This window comes from Chaetodon auriga, chromosome 3 (assembly GCF_051107435.1).
Source record: "Chaetodon auriga isolate fChaAug3 chromosome 3, fChaAug3.hap1, whole genome shotgun sequence".
Lineage (NCBI taxonomy): Eukaryota > Metazoa > Chordata > Actinopteri > Chaetodontiformes > Chaetodontidae > Chaetodon > Chaetodon auriga.
In genome coordinates, this window is record NC_135076.1 from 14,648,299 (window position 1) to 14,667,986 (window position 19,688).

Sequence of the window (19,688 nt, forward strand, 5' to 3'; positions counted from 1 at the left end):
CACTCCATCTTTGCACAGTAGGGATACGCCTGTGATGTATTCTTGTTACCCTGCTTCATAAGCATTCCTACACACCTGTGCTGTAATGTGCACGGCTGCAGCTGTTTGTGCGTCATAGCCTCATTTTTCCAGGCCAAGGTATTGCTGGCCTTCCAAGGTCACTCCTGCAGTTGATAATAAGGATCTCACTGGCAAAACATTCATTTTGCAACAGATAAAAGGCAGTCATCCAAGCAAAGGACATCTCATTTCCTCTTCTTGCAGACACATACAGTACATGATAAACTCTTTCTACATATCTTTTAAAGCAAACAGATGTCTGACTAAGGCAACATCTGAGATAACACACTGGCTGAACAAGAGAGGACCTTTATTCAGTGTTCTTAATTTCCAAAAGTGGCTGCAGCCCACTTTGGAAAGGACATCCACCCACCGGGATTTTAACGTAAAGGTCTTCATTGTTCACTGGTGCATGAAGGAACAAAAGTTGATTCAGCTCACAGTTGTCTCTAGAAGTGTAAATGCCCTGTTCTGCATATTCTGAAATATTTGAAATCTAATTTGTTTACACGCATACACTAATACTTGTCTAAAGGTACACCCTTCTTATGTCATTCGCAGCTACTGATTCAGCACAGATTAAAGGCAAAAGCTTTGCTTGCACATTTTGTAGATAATGTAACGACGACATCTAATCTTTCGGGATTAATGCACGTAAAGCTGAACCTTTATATGAACAGCTCAGCAACTTTATGTGCAAACACTAATGAAACATGCAAGATTCATAACAGCAACAGTCTGCCAAACTTCCTGACTCTAACGTGATTATGTATGAAAGTAATAAGAGCCAGTAAATAAAAGCTAAGAAAAAAAAAGTGTTTCTACTGTTTGCAAAAGAATATTTTAAGTATGCCCTTCTTATGTGACTCTCAGCTCATTGGCTCTGAACAGATGGTGTGTTTTTTGTTTGTTTTTTTCTCAATGATGTTCAAGTCATTTGCAAATATTGACTAAATCAAGAGGGAGTAATCCAGGTTTCATGACTCAGACTGTTAATATTAGCTACATGTGAGGTCCAAAAGGGCTAAAAGTGTTTACTTTAACAAATAAACATGTTTATTTTACTCCATCTTCTTAGTTGTTTCTTTTTCTGTTTTTGCATTTGGAAATACAGTTTTTGTACAGCAGTGACGGTCTATCGCGCTTAATGTGAATCTCAAGTCAATTTCACGTCTCACCGACACACAGTGCATCTCTACAAGACAGGGCCTCAAGGTCGCAATATTATGCGTGGTTCATATTCCCAAGAGAAATCTGAGAATAATAAAATTACCTCAAAGCAAGTGACACACTGTGAAGCTAGGGCTTTTGTGAGTGATCGTTGCGTAGTTCCCCACGTTGCCCAATTATTAATCCAGCAGTCACACTGATGAATCAACACAGAGAAGCCGGCTATTGCCTACGCTGCATCAGCACCCCCTCATTGCATCACGTAGTTCCTTATGAGGCGTGATTTCCTCCTCTCTATCTGCTTTGTTTCCTGGCAAAGGAGACGGAAGGGAAGACCGGAGGCTGGCTGGTGTAGGCCAGATTGTGTGAGGGTGGTGTGTTTGCTGTGTCATGTGGCAGCACACTGCCTCTTCTGTTCCTGGTGGCGTGGCAGCGTCTGAGCTGCCTGGTCATAAAAGGAGGCTTTAAATACACAGATTCGTGCATTGCTGCAACCTGATAATGACTGTTTCTCCCTCTCTTCTTTTAAGGTGTTCAAGGTCTCTATCAATAGAGTGGTGAAATTCTCTTGAGAGAGCTGTGTTGTGCTCAGAGTGAACCGCGTTTTAATAGTAACTCATTGATTTGTCATGATATGATGTATAAGTGACATCAAGAGAAATTCTGGGAAAATGAATATAATTGACTAACAGAGTCACTCTCCCTAAGAATGTCATCCCTGAAGTGTCACTGTTAAAATGCATAAGCATTTCAAGTACAAACGTAGGAACTGACAGGAGCAGCTTTTTTGCATGATAGCCATGCATTTGTGAGTTTAGCTGTTTGTCATAAAAGGGTGTAAAATGTTCTGAGCCAATATAGTAACTTGTAAAGTTGAATTTCAGCCATAAAAATGAACAAAACATGACGTCTTTCTCCCAGCAATGACATGATCTATGACATGTATCTTTGCGTACACATGGAGGTCAAGGCCCAGGATCAGCAATAGAAGACCCTCACACTACTTGCACAAGGACACTTCAATTTACACTTTTTTGAAACATGTATGGATAGTCACCAGTAAACCACAAAGTCATCCAGTGTGACAACCGTGTGACTTGTGACAATTTACACTTTGGCCTTACTGTCTGCTGATTGTACAATCAGTGTGTGACTGCCATTTGTTGCTGCAGTTGTTGCCTTTTTCTCTGGCGAGGGGGGAGGTACTGGCTTTTCATTAGCTACATGCACAATGCTGGCAGAAAATGAAGTGCTTCATGCTGTGACATTAGAATGAAAGCCACCAACTGAGCAGTTCAGTAGTCTTCTGAGTCACTGGCTTCCACTTCCTTTCATAAGAAGAGGAATGGATGCTCATGGGTTTCCTGGCTCATTATGATTCATGAGACTAAAGTAATTTCAATTTCTAACTTGCTGGATTGTCCCATCTTTTGCAGCCCATCAAGTCATAATACTCAGAACTTGTTCTGAAACTACTCTCTTTACAAGAATATTGTATGTATATGTTAATTGTGGTTTAGAAATAAAAGAAATATTTATGTATCAAAGGTAAATGAGAATGTGTGCTATTTGTTGGTATAAAATTGAAGTTAGGGTACGGAGCAGGTTTACCTTCATGCAATAAAATGTAGTTTTCTGTATGTAGATGTAAAGCAGAATGTAAACAGAACCAGCTACAGCCCCACCCTGCTGCACCAGACCAGTCATTTTCTCTTTAACATAAGTAAAATGTCTGTCATATGAAACACTGCTGTTAAACCACAAGGCGTATTCCCCATGTTGTCGCCACGTGAAATGCTAAATCCCCAAGTTAATTGTTAATTAAAAGTACAAAACGACAATGTAGTAATGCAGGCCTTACTTTTCATAGGTCTCAAGAAAAGGACTGCCCGGATACCATATAAGGTAATGGGCGGTCGGTGCAAGCGCACTACCCAGTTCTGATTGGATACTCGGTCTGACATGACCGTTTTTTCCCAAGTAATGATCGACGCTGATTGGTCGGCTGACTTGGTCCGATTTAGGCTCATTATCTTAATCATCCGTAGATGAAGTGAGGAGGAAAAAAACCAAAAGCCAAACAAGAACGGTGGAGTTTGGCGTGGAGCGTCGTTTCTACACGAACCGACGACCACTGGCTACGGGAAGAATGCTTGAAAACAAGAGGGAGAGATTGAAAACCTTCCTCAGGAAGATCGACGAGAAGGCCATAGTCAGAATCAAGCACTTCATGAAAGAGAGGTGAGCGGAATGAATGGTGCTAGCCGAACCGCTAACTTATCAGCCGGTGAGCAACATCAACAGGGTGGATGCTATCAGTTAGAATGTCTTTGATGACAACACTCTCTCCGATGAGACTGGGTTGTTTTATCCTATCTATATGTGCCATTTAACACCGAACTAGGAGATTAGTATTTAGAAATTGATTTTAACGGAGATGTACCTAAGAACAGTATACAGTCAGTGTGCCGATGCTGCTAGCATGCTAGCCGTCCGCCTGGCTGAAGATGCGTTGGCATTTAAATTAACTTAAGATAACGTTACCGTGCTACAGTAGGCTCAGTGATACTGAAATTAGAGCGTAAAACACAGTCATTGTTGGCCTCCGAATTTAATAGAAAAAGCAGGCGGCAGTTGTGGACGGTGGCTGTTTTGAGGCATATTTGCCATATTATTGCACATCAGCACAACCAATACTGGAGGGTTTACACTGTGTTGTAGCATAACGTTAACGTTGCTGGCTAAGCTAGTCGTTGACTGAGCTGTTGATGATCTAAGCTACTGACATCATTGACTTAGCATGCTAAAGGCAGACTTGGATAACCCTGACTGAAATGTTTTTCTTTGGTAAAATGCACTTAGCAGAATGTGGCTATATATATATGTCTGCGATATGTCTGGGAAACATCTTCATGGGTTAGGATTGTCCAGCCTGTTTTAATGGAAGCCTTTCCTGTGTGGTGCAGGGGGCTTTCATTTGAGGTCTTTTTTTCCCCTCATTGAGCCATTTCCAAGAACACAATGATTGACCCACATTGGCTTTATAAAGTGTGGCTTTATGTGTGTGTTGTTTATGTCCAGCATCTATTCCAGGCAGCGTAAATAAACAGCATTACATGTGGTAGAGTGCCATCAAGGAAAGCTAGTCCAGATCTGGTTGGTTCTTAATCTGGCCCGTGGCTCCTGCTCGGAAGCCATGACTTCATCCACTGGCCTATGTGGGTCAGATTGCTATCACTTTTTGTCCTTCCATCATGATTGTGGATGATCCAGCCGTGTTGAGATCCAGAGCAGACCAGCCAGGCAGAGGCGTGTTTATGCACCACCACATTCACTCACTTGCTATGCTTCCCTCTAACCCCCAGGGATATGCACACACACACTTGTCACACATGGGACAAGCAAGACTATGTTTTCTCAGAAAATCCTATTTTTAGCTCCCATGAGTTGACCACAGGTGGTACATGGTGTTATATAAATGCTCAGTGTTTCTCACTGTCAGTACTCTTGGTCCTCTGAGCTTTGCCTCTCACTTACCTCCCCATAGATAGCCATTTGCTGGAGTGCAAGGGCCCTGCCAATCAGACTTGGCCGTCTGGTTATCAGCATGGCTATGATGTGTCTGTAGTATGGTATGTGGGGTGATTATCTGTTCCACAACACACACACAAGAGTGTTGTGACAATGTCAGGCATCAAGGCTCTGACTACGTAAAAGCAGCATCCATCCATAGACCGTTTCCTCTTTACAATATACCCATAGATTGTCCTTATGAAGATGAAAATGCCCCAAAAGTGTGTTGCAGAGTAGCCAAGCAGCTGAAGATAGCAAATACACCACACACCTTAACACCGAACACCTACTCGCCATCGCATTGTTAGGTGCTCTGCATACAGATTTGCTGTGCACACAGTGGCTAAAATATGAATAGCCTTGTTTCAATAGGGAAGATCCTGGTATAGCTGCAAAGCATGTTGAGATGGAGGAGCCTGGAATAGGCTGGGTGGGGCAGCTTTTGTAGGCGTTTTGTTGGCTCCAGGAAGATGTTCCCAGGACGGAGCTTCCTTGGCGATGTGGCCAGTTAAGCCGGAGTAGGTCTAAATTATGAGATGTGGTCCAGGCGTAGAGGAAAAGCCCAAGTTAGAGGATGAAAGCCACATCTGCGTGACTGTTTATCGCTAAATGAAGGGTTTTGTGCGAACCAGCTGGTCACGGTTGAACTTATGTGTTGCCTCTGTCAGGCTCGTGCTAATGACCCCTCCTCTGCCCTCGTCACAGAGCCAAGAAAAAGCCTATATTCTTCTTCCCTGTTTCACCGTTTGGTACTCACAGTAGCCTGGTGAATTTCACCTAAGGTACTGTAGCTGCCATAGGTCAGTCTAAATCCAGACACATGAGGCTATATGCAAGCTTATCTAGCTTGTCAATGTCATGCTCTGCTTTGACTGCCAGGATAACATTTGATATGGTACCTTGCTGACAGAATGTCCTCTCTTTGGTCATAAATGACTGTTGTTTTTTTTTAATAATATCATGATTTCAAGATAAACTTAGTCCTTTGGAAAGTGGGAACACTGCCTTGCTACCAATTTGTCAAGGTAAGCTGCTCTTTGAAAGCTGGAGTGTAACAGCCCCAAAAAAATGCAATCCAAAAAGTTTCCCCCTCAGGAAAGTCTGTCTCCTCACACAACACTACACTTTTTTTCTGCCATGCATTCAATGCATCAGCCAGTTTTTTTCTTCTTCTTTTTTTTTCATGTGAAGAATGCCATGGACTTTTTGTACTTTTCCTAGCACAGTACAAACTCAGTGTGGACGCATAATGAGAGAAAAGGGGCAAAACCCAATTTATACAAATCATCACATGGTATCTAAATAGCTTTTGATTACTGATTAATTTCATTACCAAAGGATGTATGTATGCACTCATGGGCAGGAGGTATTCAGCAGGAAGTTACTAATTGGTGATTTGCTGTGGACTTCCTTCATACACTTTGCCCTCCATAATGCTGCTGCTCTGTGTTACTATAGATAGTCTCAGTGTGCAAGATGGGTACCATTTCACCTGTAAACTGTGATGGTTTTGGATATGACTGTTCACCCAGACAGCCTTCTGCTCTTCAGAGCTGAGTTCATGAAAATGCCACTGTAGATTAAATGCAAGCCTACCTTGTATACACTAGAGTGGCCTGCTTTTGCGTTTTAATGATTAGAAAGTCAGATGGGATTTTTCCAGCCACCACCAAACCACGCCATCCCTCGTGCTCACTTGGCTGGTCGCTGAAAGTACTCTGAGTCGCCTTGAAGAAAGACCCTCTGTGTCTGTGCTTAGCAAGCACAGAGGAAGTGGAGGGAGCTGCTGCGCGCACAAGGCCGCATGACTTCCCACTCAAACACATGCACTCTTATTCTGTAATACACACACACACACACACACACACACACACACACACAGGCGCACTGTCTGTTCCACTTGGCAAACACACACGTGCAGTTTTCATGCAGACTTGGCCCTGGCCGGGGGCCACAGACTGCATGTTATTTTGCCATGACCACTGGCACACTTCCCTTTCTGCCCTCTCTGACTGCTCTATTGATGCTTACACACATACAGGCACAGACACATAATCCCTTTCAGTCCAACCCACAATAATATTTTGGGTAGTCTTTACTTTTTTTTAAATTTTTGGCTATCATTTGGTAGTTTCTGGTTATGAGTCAAAGCTAGTTGTCATATAGGCCAAATCTATTTAAACCCTAGTGAAATTAGTTTTAAATGTTTTGGCACACCGTGCTACAACTGGATTATCACAGATTGGTGCTCTCAGATGCTGTGCTGTGCTGGTTGGTTTGCAGAAACATTACCATCATAAACCATTTGGCTCAATAAAGCACAGCTGCAACAATCTCTTGTTTTGTTTTGGACTAAACTGGTTTTGATTGGATCACAGCAAATCAGCTGGTCACATGACAAATTATCCACGGCTCCCCAGAAGATGGTGCTCTCACCCAACCCGGTTCTGCGACATCTCAGCTGATCTCAGAGATTACACAGATGTAAACCCTTTGTCAGCTTCACATGTGAACCCTGGACTCATGTTGTCACAGCAGCAATGGTGGCTGTGAGAAAGCCTTGACTTAAGCCTTCCATACAGAATTTTGTCTTAAGGACACTGGCGCTGAAGGCAGGCTGACGTGTTGCTGACGTCTACAGCAGAGCCCTGGGATCATCACTCTGATCTCGGGACAGCAAATGAAAGCATCATAACTCTATACCCAGAGGAATTTTCATTGCCGGGTGGAATGTCCTGTGCTTTGGAAATCAGTCCCCATTTAATATATAGCTTACTGCTGATGTTTTTATTATTAAAGTATAATAATTGAAAAGAAAGAGTTGATTTTTGTTTATTTATCATAATCACTAGTGACATGACATCTTTGTATACATGCTTTTAATTTTTCAGCAACATTTTTTTGCATGTTAATACTCAAGTGGTGAAGTTAGTCGTCCAATTTGATGTTAGGAGTATTTTTTAATAGCTGTCACGAGAAGTGCGTGTGCTCCTCCTCGCACACATTGTGCAAGTCTTATCTGTAGATAACACAGAGCCACAAACACAAAGTAGAACTGCCTTGAAAGTCTCACACACACAGGCAGGATATGTTGAATTTATTATGTAAGTTGAATGGATAATCATCCCCCTTTTGTCCACTTGGCAGCACCAGGATTCAGATAGCCCTCTGTTCACAATGTGGTGTATTCAGTAAAGGTCTAACTGGCTCGGCCAAAAATAGGCACCTCCTGGGCACCCTTTTCCTTCTTAGGTGTCTTCTTGATCTCCTGCTGTCTGGGTGTCAGCATTATGCAGTAGTTAAGTTGCTTGATTAAGATAATCGTCGTGGAAGCTAAATGTTGTGGAGCGGTTGTACAATCTCTGCGGAGATTTAGGAAGTGGCCTGATGCAATCGGGGTAGCAGGGTTAAAGGATGGAACAGTGGCCCATTGCCCGGTTGAACCTTTGACATCAGTGGACAGTTTGTATCGTTGGTACACAAGATGAATGTGTAGTCTGCTGGTGAGCACACAGGAGGTTCGCGTTAAGGCTTGGAAACTCAGAGGCCACATGGCTCGTAGAAGGAGCCGAACCTGTGCCATTCTGACGATGGCAAGGTCTATTTATAAAGCAGCCGTCTGTCAGCGCTCGTCCTGCAGCTCGCAGGCAAGAGGTTTACAGTGAAAACATGGCAGGTGGTGGTTAGCGAGGAGAGGTATGGAGTGATATAGAGTGGCTAAATTAGGGCCGTCACGAGTGTACTTTGAGTTTATCTGTGTGACTTTCCTGGCCAGTGTGTCATAGGTATAGAAATAGACTGGTGATGAACATCGGCTCTCAGTCTTCTCATATTTTCAGCACACAGCATGAGCCATTTTATTTAGTTACATACATTCCGAGCTTTTCTCCACGTTTCCCTCCGGTCAAATGCAAATATTCTGATGTGCGATGACCCCATTTACACCATCCACAAAGAGTATGAGCTGACCATTGTCATGCATGAGCGCACCGGCCGCTTTTAAAGCCATCTCCTTGTTGTTGTTGAGAATAGGCTATTGAATGTTGTTGTTGTTGGGCCCTCTTAACTGAGAACAACCTGGCAATGTTTCTCTCACCCCCAAATTTCCACCATTTTCCCCACACTGTGATAGCCGTTTCCCCAACAACACAGGCGGAGACTGCTTCAGAAAGGACAAATCTTGGAGGGCATTTCAGGACTAAACCCCAACCAGTCTTTTTTTTGTTACTCCTTTCACCCTCCTCTTTGTCGTTCCCTTTCCCGCTGTGTGTTTCTGCCGCTATCTTCATGTTAAGCGCTTCAGTGGGTTAAAACGCTGCAGTAAAACAGACCTTTACACCCTTTTGATTTGACTGTCAGTGCTTCGGGTCTAAGTGCAAAAGGTGCTGTGGAACTGCCATACTCCCTCATTTGGCTGTGTCGACCGGTGGTGGTAACAAGCATTTAGAGATCGTTGATTACGTGGAGGGAAAACTCTGTTGGTCATGGAGAGTGGAAAAGGCTCATCGAACCAGGGCGCTGTGGCCGACTCTCAATGCTCGAAGGATGTGGGAAGGTAAGGCGAGCAAAGGAATCAAGTTTCTTATCTCAGCCAGAGCTTCTCAAACTGTCTCAGGTAATGGAGCAACACTGAGCAAATATAGTTGAATTGTTTGGCTATGTTTTTGCCTTATTTTTTTTTCCATCTGTGGTTTGGTGGAAATAAACCCTTAATTCACCAAGTTAGATGTGAAAGTGTCAGGAGGGGAGTGAGGGATGGGGGGTGGACATCAGACAGGCAGCGAGGAGACCAGAATATTTTTACATCCAGCTCGGGAATCATTTTTACCAGACGTGACCAGAGAGACTTAAATATGTCTGACTTCAACAGATTTTTCTGGTGGGGGAAAAAAACAGTAATTACCGGATACCCTGTTTAAATTTAAGGCTGACTACGTGGAAAGGGTGTTGAGTTTGCAAGACTTTTCAGCCTTACTTATTTTTCTCGTGATCAATAGTCCATTTCCCTGAAAATATTCAGCTGATATTTTATTCATTCATTCCAGGAGAAGGCTCTCGCATAGTCGTGATCACTTATCTGAGCTAATGATCGATAAGACTTGGTGGTGAAGTGATTCGTCTGGTGTCCGAAGATGGTGCCAGAACAAACTCTGATAAAGTCACGGCTCAAACTGTAATGTGTTTATCGGTGCTCTATGCTACACAGAACGTGTCATCGTATCACATGTGCTGTAGTTTTTCCACCAGTGAGACAAATTGTACTCTGGAGCGTGTCCAGATAAATATGCCTCTGAAGCCTCGTGCATGTCTGTTTTAATCCGCCGCTGCAGAGAATTTGATATGCCTACGCTTGCTTTGAAATGTCAGCCGTGCTGTGGCCAACATTGATTTTTGTCAGGTGGTATGACAGCTAGGAAGTAGGTCCGAGGTCAAGGCCATTACATGCCCATTACGCAAATACAGTCCATAGTTCAATTTGAATGTTTTTTTTTTCTACATATATAAATACACACACATATACAAGGCTGCTTATTGTCACGCACCTGTTCACCTTTATGACTTTGGCCTTGAACCTTTTATAACGTTATCAGCTGACTCACTTTCCGTCATTTGAGGCAGACACTGCAATAAACATTATAGACTGTGAGTGTATTGACATAACTGCAGAGACGTGTGTTAACGAGGGTTCGGATAATTGTACTCTGTGTTTAACCAGATTAATACGGTGACTTTTCCGGACAGCATCTGTGGGAAAATTGCAACCTTTAACCCGACTTTTGAGCTGTTCATGCAGTGTTTTGTTGTTTTTTTTAAAATATGGGGCACAACTTAGCGCTAGTGGTTTCCTGAGTGTTACAGGAAGCGGTTTCAACATGACCGTGTTAATGGTTATGGTAAATCCTGTGGAAAGATGCAAAGTGGTTGAGAAATTCAAACAGCTGATAGCCTTTGAACACTGCCTATATTGCCCTGCCACTTTAACCCCCGGCCTAGAGGAAATGGGTCAGGTGAGCGTATTTGAACACAGACAAATACCTGGTCAGCAGCTCAGCGCTGGGAACGGTTCTCGTGGTTTGTTGCTTCTGTCTAAACACCAACCACCAAAGCTTGCTTTGTTTACCCACTGCTTTTGAAACTTAGAATAATTCATATTATAGAGTATAGGATATCCGTATAATGGTTGATAACCTCTTTCAGTCCCTGCAGCTACAATTAAGACACTCGACAAACAAGAAAACAGCTCTTGAGTGGTTTTAAAGCTCTTTGTTACTGATGAGGTTAAACGCTGCTCACCGTTTAATAGCCAAGACTAATAACAGGGCCGGTATCCATCTGATGCTGCACTTGATGTTTTTCTTTTACTCTCTGACCTTTACCCCAATTACTCAGATGTGAGAGGCAGACAATTTACAGACGGGGTCAAAAGAAAGCTGAACAAACCCCATGAATCCAGGCAAAATTGTATTTTTGTCCAAATACTGTTTGTTTTGCTGTCATGCTGTTGATCGTTAAGAGTCTGTCACTTTGTTTTTTCAAAGGCACCACTTCTTTTAAGTAAGTTTTTACAAGTCTTCCTTTAACTCACGCAGGAAGTCGAGGTTGTGTTGTACGGTATGATTGCCTGAGGGGAGACATGGGTAATGCGCCACTCCTAGTTCGGGCCAGATGGGCCGGTCTGCACGCCTCACGAGCATTTCACTTTCTCACTCACTCAAACACACTGAGCTGTTTTTTAAAAATGCTCTGATCCTGCGTCGCCCCGCCAGAACAAATCCCAACAAGACAGGATTTTGATATTGGAGTCAGTGGAAGATTTCATGGGATGGGCCTTGTTTTCTTAAACATGTCAGTGCCTGTGTTGCACTCCGTTGACTCTTTGCGCATGCGTGTGTGTGTGTGTGAGAGAAAGAGAGATATGCTTGTTTGGCTCAGGGGGAGTGGTCGAGTTTGACGTCACCTTCTACGGAGTGTCACACCATTCTCAACACAAAGTGGCTTCCTCTTACTAGCACATTCATACTGCAACACAGCAACAGTTTTTTTTTTCTGGCAGGATGTGGTGAAGACTTAACTGGGACAACTACTCTTGGACTGTAAAAATCTTTATTTTTTCTGGCATTTTATTATCTTGGTGTTCTATTTTTGAACGTCTCAGCTTTGATGGCTTGAGGCCAGTGAGTGTAGCTGACAGAAAATAGTTTTTAGTTGTTTTTCTACAAAAAAAGGAAATGCCTACAGTCAGTAGGTATATGAGTTTTCGTTCATCAAAGCGGTTCAAGTTTACAAGGTAAGGTGGTCTGTGTTGTTGTTGTTTGTCTTTAGTAGATTGAAGTTGAAGCTGAAGACAGAGGCTTCACTCAGACAGTCAGCTTGTGTCGTGTAGTCTCATGTTTGTCCTGGATCGTTTTTTTAATGAATTTGTGGCTCGGTTCCTGGTGAAGGACTGGCTTTTGAAGAGCACATTAACCCTGCCGGCGTCCATAAACAGCACAGTTTTTTTGCAGTTTACTGAAGTGGCATGTTGGTAGGTGAATGTCCGTTTTGGAGCATCAGTCTGCGTTGATCAGCTTGTAAAGCAGAGCGCTGACGTAAACGTGGACATATATCAATAAAGCCTTCTGCTAAAGCATAATCTCTCCCAGCACATCATAAAGATAAACTCACTGCCTGACAAATGTCAGTCAAGTCATCATGTAGCTTTTAACCTGAATAGAAACGAAGGGACTTAGAATAAGAATAAGACTCTGAACAATCATTGATAGCTCACCAAATCATCATTATTCGTGCGGTCAGCGTGCAGAGTATTTAATTTTTAGGTTTTTTGGTGGCTGATGATGACACCCTATAGAGCGCAGGGGATGTGCCATGTTGTCACATCTCTGAATGTATGTATGTGCAGAGGTGAAGAGCTTTATCAGTGGGTGCTTCAACTGTGACATTTTGTGCTTCCCATTGTGGGGAAATGTTGTTGCGCTGTAACTCTTTCAAGAGAAGTTTCACACGCCCATGTGTACATGAACAAGATTGTACAGCAATATCATGCATTTTGCTGAATCCATGTTTTTTTTTTCCCATATCCAGCAGCTACCCAGTAGAGAGCAGTGGTGGCGGGCTCCCAGCCAAAGTGAAGAAAAGCAGGAGCAGCTCAAGCAATGGCAGCATCAAGAAGGTGGAGGCGAGGAAAGCCTTGAGCTTGGAGGCGGCCCAGCTCGAGATCCAGCAACAGCACAAAACCCTCACCAGACAAGTAGCCATCAGGTAGGACAGATGGGCAGAGTGTGGGAATTATACAAAATGCTGTAAGATGTCTCTTGTAACCCTGAGAAGGCTTTGTGCTGGTTCATGATGAGCCACAAAACGCAGATCTATGTCCTGATAGGCCCAGAGGTGGTCTTACTTTCAGTATGAAAGTCTGAAAACTGAACTGTAAGCGATGAACCGTGCAGACTGTTACGGTTGTTAGGCGTGGAGAGAATCTCATTTCTCAGTCTTGAGATGCATCAAATCAAATAGCAGAGATTCCCAGCTGTACTGAACGTGTATCACAAGACCTGACCGAACGCTCAGCTGCTGTTCGGCCGTGACACACACATGACTGCACCGCCGGTGGACGCTGGCTGCTGTCACATGATTCAGATGTGTGAGGTGGATTCGTGGTATTTGCTGGCATGAAGAACATTCTTCATCCCCACTGCTGCCTACATGACATTTTGGTATGAGGAACATTAACGCTCACAACGGTTCAGTTAAGGAAGAAATGTTTAGAAAGGAATGGAATTTTTTCACGTTTTTTTTCCCTGCAAGAACTCTGCCACCCCGCCTCTGGGACCACTCTGGTCATTGAATGCAACGATTTTATCATCAAATGCTCGTCTCTGGTTCTCCATCTTGAATGACTTTCAAGGATCAGGCGTCTAAATTTTATGATGCTGCAGTCACTTCTGGTGTCAACATACTTTCTGACTCATCCCGTTTCGCAACTGCAGCGGGTTACTTTGGCAATTCAGAGGGGATTAGAGCGAGCTGTGATGAAAGTGCGCAGTCACGTCACGTCTCCACGTCTTCTCACATCATCTTCAACCCGCTGACTTGCTTTAAACTGACAGCCGCGCTCTTTGTCTCCGCAGGTCGCAGACGTTCGATGTTGACAACAGAGGCTTCGAGAGGACCGAGGGCACTGGAACACGAAGTGTAAGTCCTCATACAGATGTCTGTGGTGCTTTGAGTGCGCTGTGATAAAACATGCTCCGTAAACGGCTGCGCGGCCTCAGACGAGAGGAGCACATTTGTTTGCAGCCGCTCTTGACGGCTCATTGTCCGCTCACCACTTCATTGTCTCTTCTTTGTTCTTCTCTCTTTAGAGTTTCATGAAGCACAACAAGACATTCCACCAGTTGTTTCCAGACATTCCTAAGAGTGAAGACTTGATACACGGTAGGTAAACACAACTGAAAGAGAGAGCAAACGACGTAATGAGTGAACCACGTAGAACTAAAAGTCTTTGTGCTCCTCTCTTCTCCCAGCATACATCTGTGCCCTGCAGAAGGAAGTGCCCTACCATGGTCGGCTGTACATCACGGACACCCATGCCTGCTTCTACTCCTCAGTTCTGCTCAAGGACACTCGGGTAGGCTGCCGCTCTGCCCTGGCTTATCTTTACTTATTACACCATTGTTATGTCATACTTTTTTTTTTAATCTAATCTACAATGATGTAATATGTCACTTTAAATCTCTCTTTTTGCGATTTGGTATTTCACCATATGTGCTTCCATGAAAAATAATCTGAGTTTTTGCTGACGTTTTCTGTTTGTTGCCATGTCCTCTCGCAGGTAGTGATTCCAGTTTCCTCCATACACATAGTAAAAAAGCAGAAGATGGCTTTACTGGTTCCCAACGCCTTGTCGATCCGCACCTCAGATGGAGACAAGGTTGGTTTCTAACCTCCAGCCACACATCAAATAACTCTGCTGTAGATGTTATCTAATCAGTGATTGAGTCAATTTTGTGGCTAATATTGTTTTCATTCCCTCTCATTGTTAAGTACCTGTTTGTGTCGCTGCGCAACAGAGAGTCCTGTTTTCAGCTGCTGCGTTCAGTCTGTCCTCAGATAGAGGTGAGTTCCTCACGTCAGATCTTACTGAGTTTTTAGCTTTTCAGCAGTTCTGCAATGGTAAATGTGATAAAAGTGTAGGAGAAACGGTACATCACACTAACGTTGCAAGAAAGTTGTAAAACTGATTCATAGCGTGCACACTTATCAGATCCATTCATCAGAACTGATAAGACTTACCAAAATGAAAGTTTCTTTTCAACACCTACAACCTATTGTCTGTGTTGCAGGATGGCAGCACAAACAGTAGCCCTGTCTTCTCCTCAGCTGAGAACAGCTTCGATAAGAGCAAACTTGTGGTAAGAGAGTTTTTTTTTTCCCAAGGAGCACTTATTTTCCCTATTTTCAAGCATTCTTGGATTTTTATCTCAGCACAGACCAGTTTGTGATTCCTGGCTCCCTTCTCTCCACAGAACACCAGCCAGTCCAGCCTGGACGACAGCTTCGACCAGTTGGATGGCTGCGAGTCACAGACTTTGCAGGAGCAGCGTGTGCACAGACCACACAGAGGTGAGAGGTCAACTCCACTTCTTTAGTCCTTTACACTCTGTTTACGTGCTGAACAGCAAACCTAGTTAATGCAACAAATGTTACCTGTACCTAGAATTATCATGATATAGAGAAGTGTAAACTATATGTCAATGTGTTGTAGTGTCTGCAAGGTTTTTTTTTTTTTTGAGTTCAAAGAAGCACTAATCCTCAGAGTAGATGTATAAAAAAAAAAAAAGTGACAGTTTGTTTTGGTGCCATTCTCATTTCTGGTCTAGCCAGTTGACATGCAAAAAGGATTAACAGCAAGCTAACATTGATTTCTTTGCCCCCACCCCTCTCTCTCTCCCCTTCAGAGGCAGTGCCTAATGGGAATGGCTCCGCTTTCAGGAGTCTACACCTGCAGCAGAGCGATAGCTCGTCCTCAGAGGAGCTGTCAGTATCAGGTAAGACAAAGATTAGTTACCAGCTAAGTCCTGGAAAACTCATGACTGTGGTTTGCTAGTTTGTCTGTCACAGTGGCCAACTGTCATTTTAGGCACTTCAGGGCTCTGAAATGAAAAGGGGCTTGTGTTTGATCCCCAGAGAAACAGATGCTAGCAAATGAAAGTTTAGAAAGTGTTAGTTGGAAGATGTTAATGTTTGCATTGCAGTGCACCAACAAGACCTATTCACGAGTTATTCTATGTTTACATTTCCTTTTCCGGGGTCAGGTGGATCGTGGGTTTGGAATGTGAAAGAAAAGGCCAAGTCCCTGCTGGTTCAGAGAGAGGCCAGCACCCTCAACACTCTACTCTTCATTTACTTGATTTTGTAAGTAGCATTTTTCCTCCACAGCTTGTTCTGTCTTGTCCTCGCTTCCTTTTAATCCATCGCCGTATCGTCCCACAGACGAATCTAAATCTGATTCTCACTCTCAAAGTCACACTTCGTAAAGGAAAGACTGAGGAATTTCAGAAACCTGTTCTGGGAGTATCAAACTTCTTGTAGGATCTCATTACATGAATCCAACCCTGCCAGCTTTTTATGGGCTCTCGCAAACCAGTTTTGGATTGCCAACATAAGTCACGTACAGCATTTCACGTACCTGCTAAAAGCTGATGTCATTAACAGTTATCACAGTGAATAAATAGGCAGTGAATGTGACCTTTTTGCTTTGTCTGTTACAGGGTCGTGCTGCTGCTGCTGTCTTCCGGGTACATCGGTTTACGTATCGTGGCCCTGGAGGAACAGCTGACATCGCTTGGGGCACTGCCTGAGTTCACCTTACAGAGCGGGTAAGAAGTCTTTTCCTTTCGATTTGAGTCTCTCATTCTCCGTGGCTGTCTCTCTCTGCGTGACATGAACACACCTTACTGGATGGTTGCCAGAAAAACACCTACACTGCCCTGCCAGTCAGCGGTCAAGAGCCCTGTGATTAATAAAGCGAACTGGTTTCACAAGTCTAAAAAGATAAATGTCTTTTGGTAAATCACCCTGGCATAGAAGCTGCTTAATTTGAAGTTTTCATGCCAATAGGAATGGCACAAAAAAGCATACATGGCCACTATAATGGCAGGTTTTTTTGCATATTATCTACGTTGTTATTTCCTTTTATCTGGCGTTGACTCTGCTTTGTTCTCTTCCAAGGAAAAAAGGTCCTCCTTTTTTCCTTGGAAGAGAACAAATTCCTCTAATAAGTGTAACTTAGCTGCCAAGTAATGAAATAGTTGTGTCTTGTTAGGTGTGTATTACATTGTTGGTTGTGATAAACCGCTCTGAACTGGTTCCCTCTTGTCTTTTCAGGTACCACCAAGACACATAACACTCGGTGACTGAAGGAGAGATTGGTTGACTCATGACTGGAGGATTCTTTCGGCCTCTTACTACAGAACACAGCGGGGGGGGGGACGTTTCATGTACTCCAACTGTGCTCCCCACATGGCCTCTGCTGTTAGCTACAGGAAAAATGGCCAACCTGTGCAATTTCAGAGACAACTTGTAAACTTGAAGGGCTATACTTCCTCTTAGTGCAGTAGACAAATGGACATGCCACGACTTAGTCACGTAGAGCCGAGCCAAAATGCATACGCACGCTGCCTGGTTGCAGCGTGTCTTGTCGTTGAAACCAAAGTCGAACGGTTCAGACTTATGTGTGCCACACTGGCCAAGTCGACGGGCACTTTCCTGTCGGGAGCTGATCCACACCTGTGAACTTGTGTTATCCATTGTCCTTCGTATCCATAGCCTTCTCCCTGTGCATGCAGTCTGAACAGGGCTATACCAGTCAGCATTAGCCTGCTGTAGCGCTTATCATTGCACCTCAACACCGGAGACGTAGTGCTATGCATAGCCAAAGACGCACATCTTTTGCATGAGTGCACAGAGATGACTTTTAAATGATTTCTCTCCTTCGCCCTTCCATCGCTCAGCGGTATGCGCAGATCTGTCTCTGCCCTCAAACTGAGCTACTGCCGGGTACTTCTCTTCAGAATGGTTCTGTGGGTTGACATGATGATCGCTGAAATCTCCAAATCAGATCAGCCCACGGAGGCTCGACGCTCTCCCGATGGTCTCGTCCTTTCTCTCTTTCGCCAACCAGCAACGATTGCAGTATTACTTCCCTCGTCTTTGGCATGATTTAAACCAGTTTAATGATCAACGCTCAGAGGTTGTTTCCCCCTGCGGTCTCAGCTGGATGAAAGCATCATCAATGCACAAACGTTTAGTACAATAGGAGACGAGGAGGTCGTCTCAGATGTGTTTTCGTGTACTTTTCTATGACTTCGGTCTTCAGGAGTAGGTTTTAAACTGGTCTGGTCCAGGTGTCCATCGGTGTGCTGTCCACCACGACACGTTGTGTTAAAAGTACAGACCTCTCTCTTCGACAGGCCTCTTGAGGACCAAGCGGCTCTCTAGATATTTTCAGGTTATTTAAAGTAGCACCGATAATGTATTTCTATTGCTCACGCACATGTCTGCAATATGGACACTTGACTGATACTGTATGCGCGTTCTCGCTCTCGTCACCCGAAGAGGAGAATGTCAGGTCCAAGTTTTTCAACAGCAGAAGTGGTCCCAAGAAGAAATTTCAATATGCAACGAATTATTATGCATGGCAAAAAAAAGTAATTTATCTTTGTGTGCTGTTTTTAAATGGAGCTTGACGTTTGTGGGGAAGAAAACAACACAATTTAAAAAAAAAAAAAAAGATGTGGGGGGGGGGAGTAGGCTCAAGCGAGCGAGCGCACTTTAAAAAAAAAATGTGTCGTGCCTGTCGCAATCCAAGACACGGTAGGTTTGGATTGAGGGGAAATGGCAAAGATGGTGTTCTGTGGTATCTGACGGTGCTAAGACCTTCTCTCTTTTTTTTTCCTTTTAATTGTTTTCACTCAGGGGTGGTGGGCACTACCTGCCACGTGGTTTTAGGTCATCGTCTTTTCCTTTGTCATTTCAAAGTCTCGTGCTTGTGATGGGGTTCACGTTCTGTACGTCTTGGCTTTGGTGGTTTCTCAGATGTCCCTTTGAGAAAGAACACTACTTTCCATTGACATTCATTTGACTTTACTAACTGATGTAACTGCATTCAGCTTCTCCAAATGCTTTTTTTTTTTTTTTCTTTTTCCCCCCTCTTATGACCCTTTTTAAACTCACCTGACAATGCATATCCACATCTCAATGACTGAACCATCACCCTTACTGTGGACACTCTTCTTGACCAGGTGTAGCGAGTGAGTTCGCTTTTCCTACATCCTGTTTCAAGATGGTCACGTACTCAAGTTTAGCCAAGGTTTTTTGTCAACATACCATCCTGTCAGTTCTTATGATCCCCCAGCAGGGGGCAGCACACACATCCACTGTCCTTTAATGGACTTAATGCAAGAATCTCAATGATGAGGGCAGTATTTGTGTGGTTTTGCACTATTCAAAGTGTTGTACATAATTTTGTATCAATTGTTAATGTCCTTAATTCTACCATGGTCCTATATATATATTTATTTGCATTCTGTGTAATTCAAAGTAGTCTCTGTGAGATGACTTTGTTATTGTTCAAAATAAATCAAATGTTGCGAAGTAAATGGTGTTTTGTGTACTTGCTGTTACTTAAAACTAAGATTTGAATGAACGGGTGCAAAGTTTGGGAGTGGCACAGATAAACCTGCTGCGGTGCAAACATTCACGAAACACTTTCACGTTTACATTTCACGTCAGTGTTGGTGAGGTAATACAGGAAGCAACTTCAAACCTTTATATGCAATGAAATTAGCTTTGGAAATTTGACAAAGAAAAAAGTGTTTCCACTG

At 43.5% G+C, this 19,688-nt stretch overlaps 1 protein-coding gene across 2 annotated transcripts; it reads left to right on the forward strand.

Moving 5' to 3' along the window:
* Positions 1-3,225: 3,225 nt before the first annotated feature.
* On the forward strand, positions 3,226-19,459 carry LOC143318631 (GRAM domain-containing protein 2B). Of its 2 annotated transcripts, none has more exons than XM_076727070.1 (13): positions 3,226-3,471; positions 12,886-13,062; positions 13,932-13,995; positions 14,166-14,238; positions 14,328-14,431; positions 14,636-14,734; positions 14,848-14,919; positions 15,147-15,215; positions 15,330-15,426; positions 15,762-15,851; positions 16,119-16,218; positions 16,575-16,682; positions 17,191-19,459. In XM_076727070.1, the coding sequence occupies exons 1-13, from the start codon at positions 3,380-3,382 to the stop codon at positions 17,207-17,209; spliced, it is 1,164 nt and encodes a 387-aa protein (XP_076583185.1). In that variant the 5' UTR covers positions 3,226-3,379; the 3' UTR covers positions 17,210-19,459. The 2 variants fall into 2 exon arrangements, with proteins under 2 accessions (XP_076583185.1, XP_076583186.1); XM_076727071.1 differs by lacking the exon at positions 3,226-3,471 and adding an exon at positions 11,833-12,091 and having other exon boundaries at positions 17,191-18,580.
* Positions 19,460-19,688: the final 229 nt, after the last annotated feature.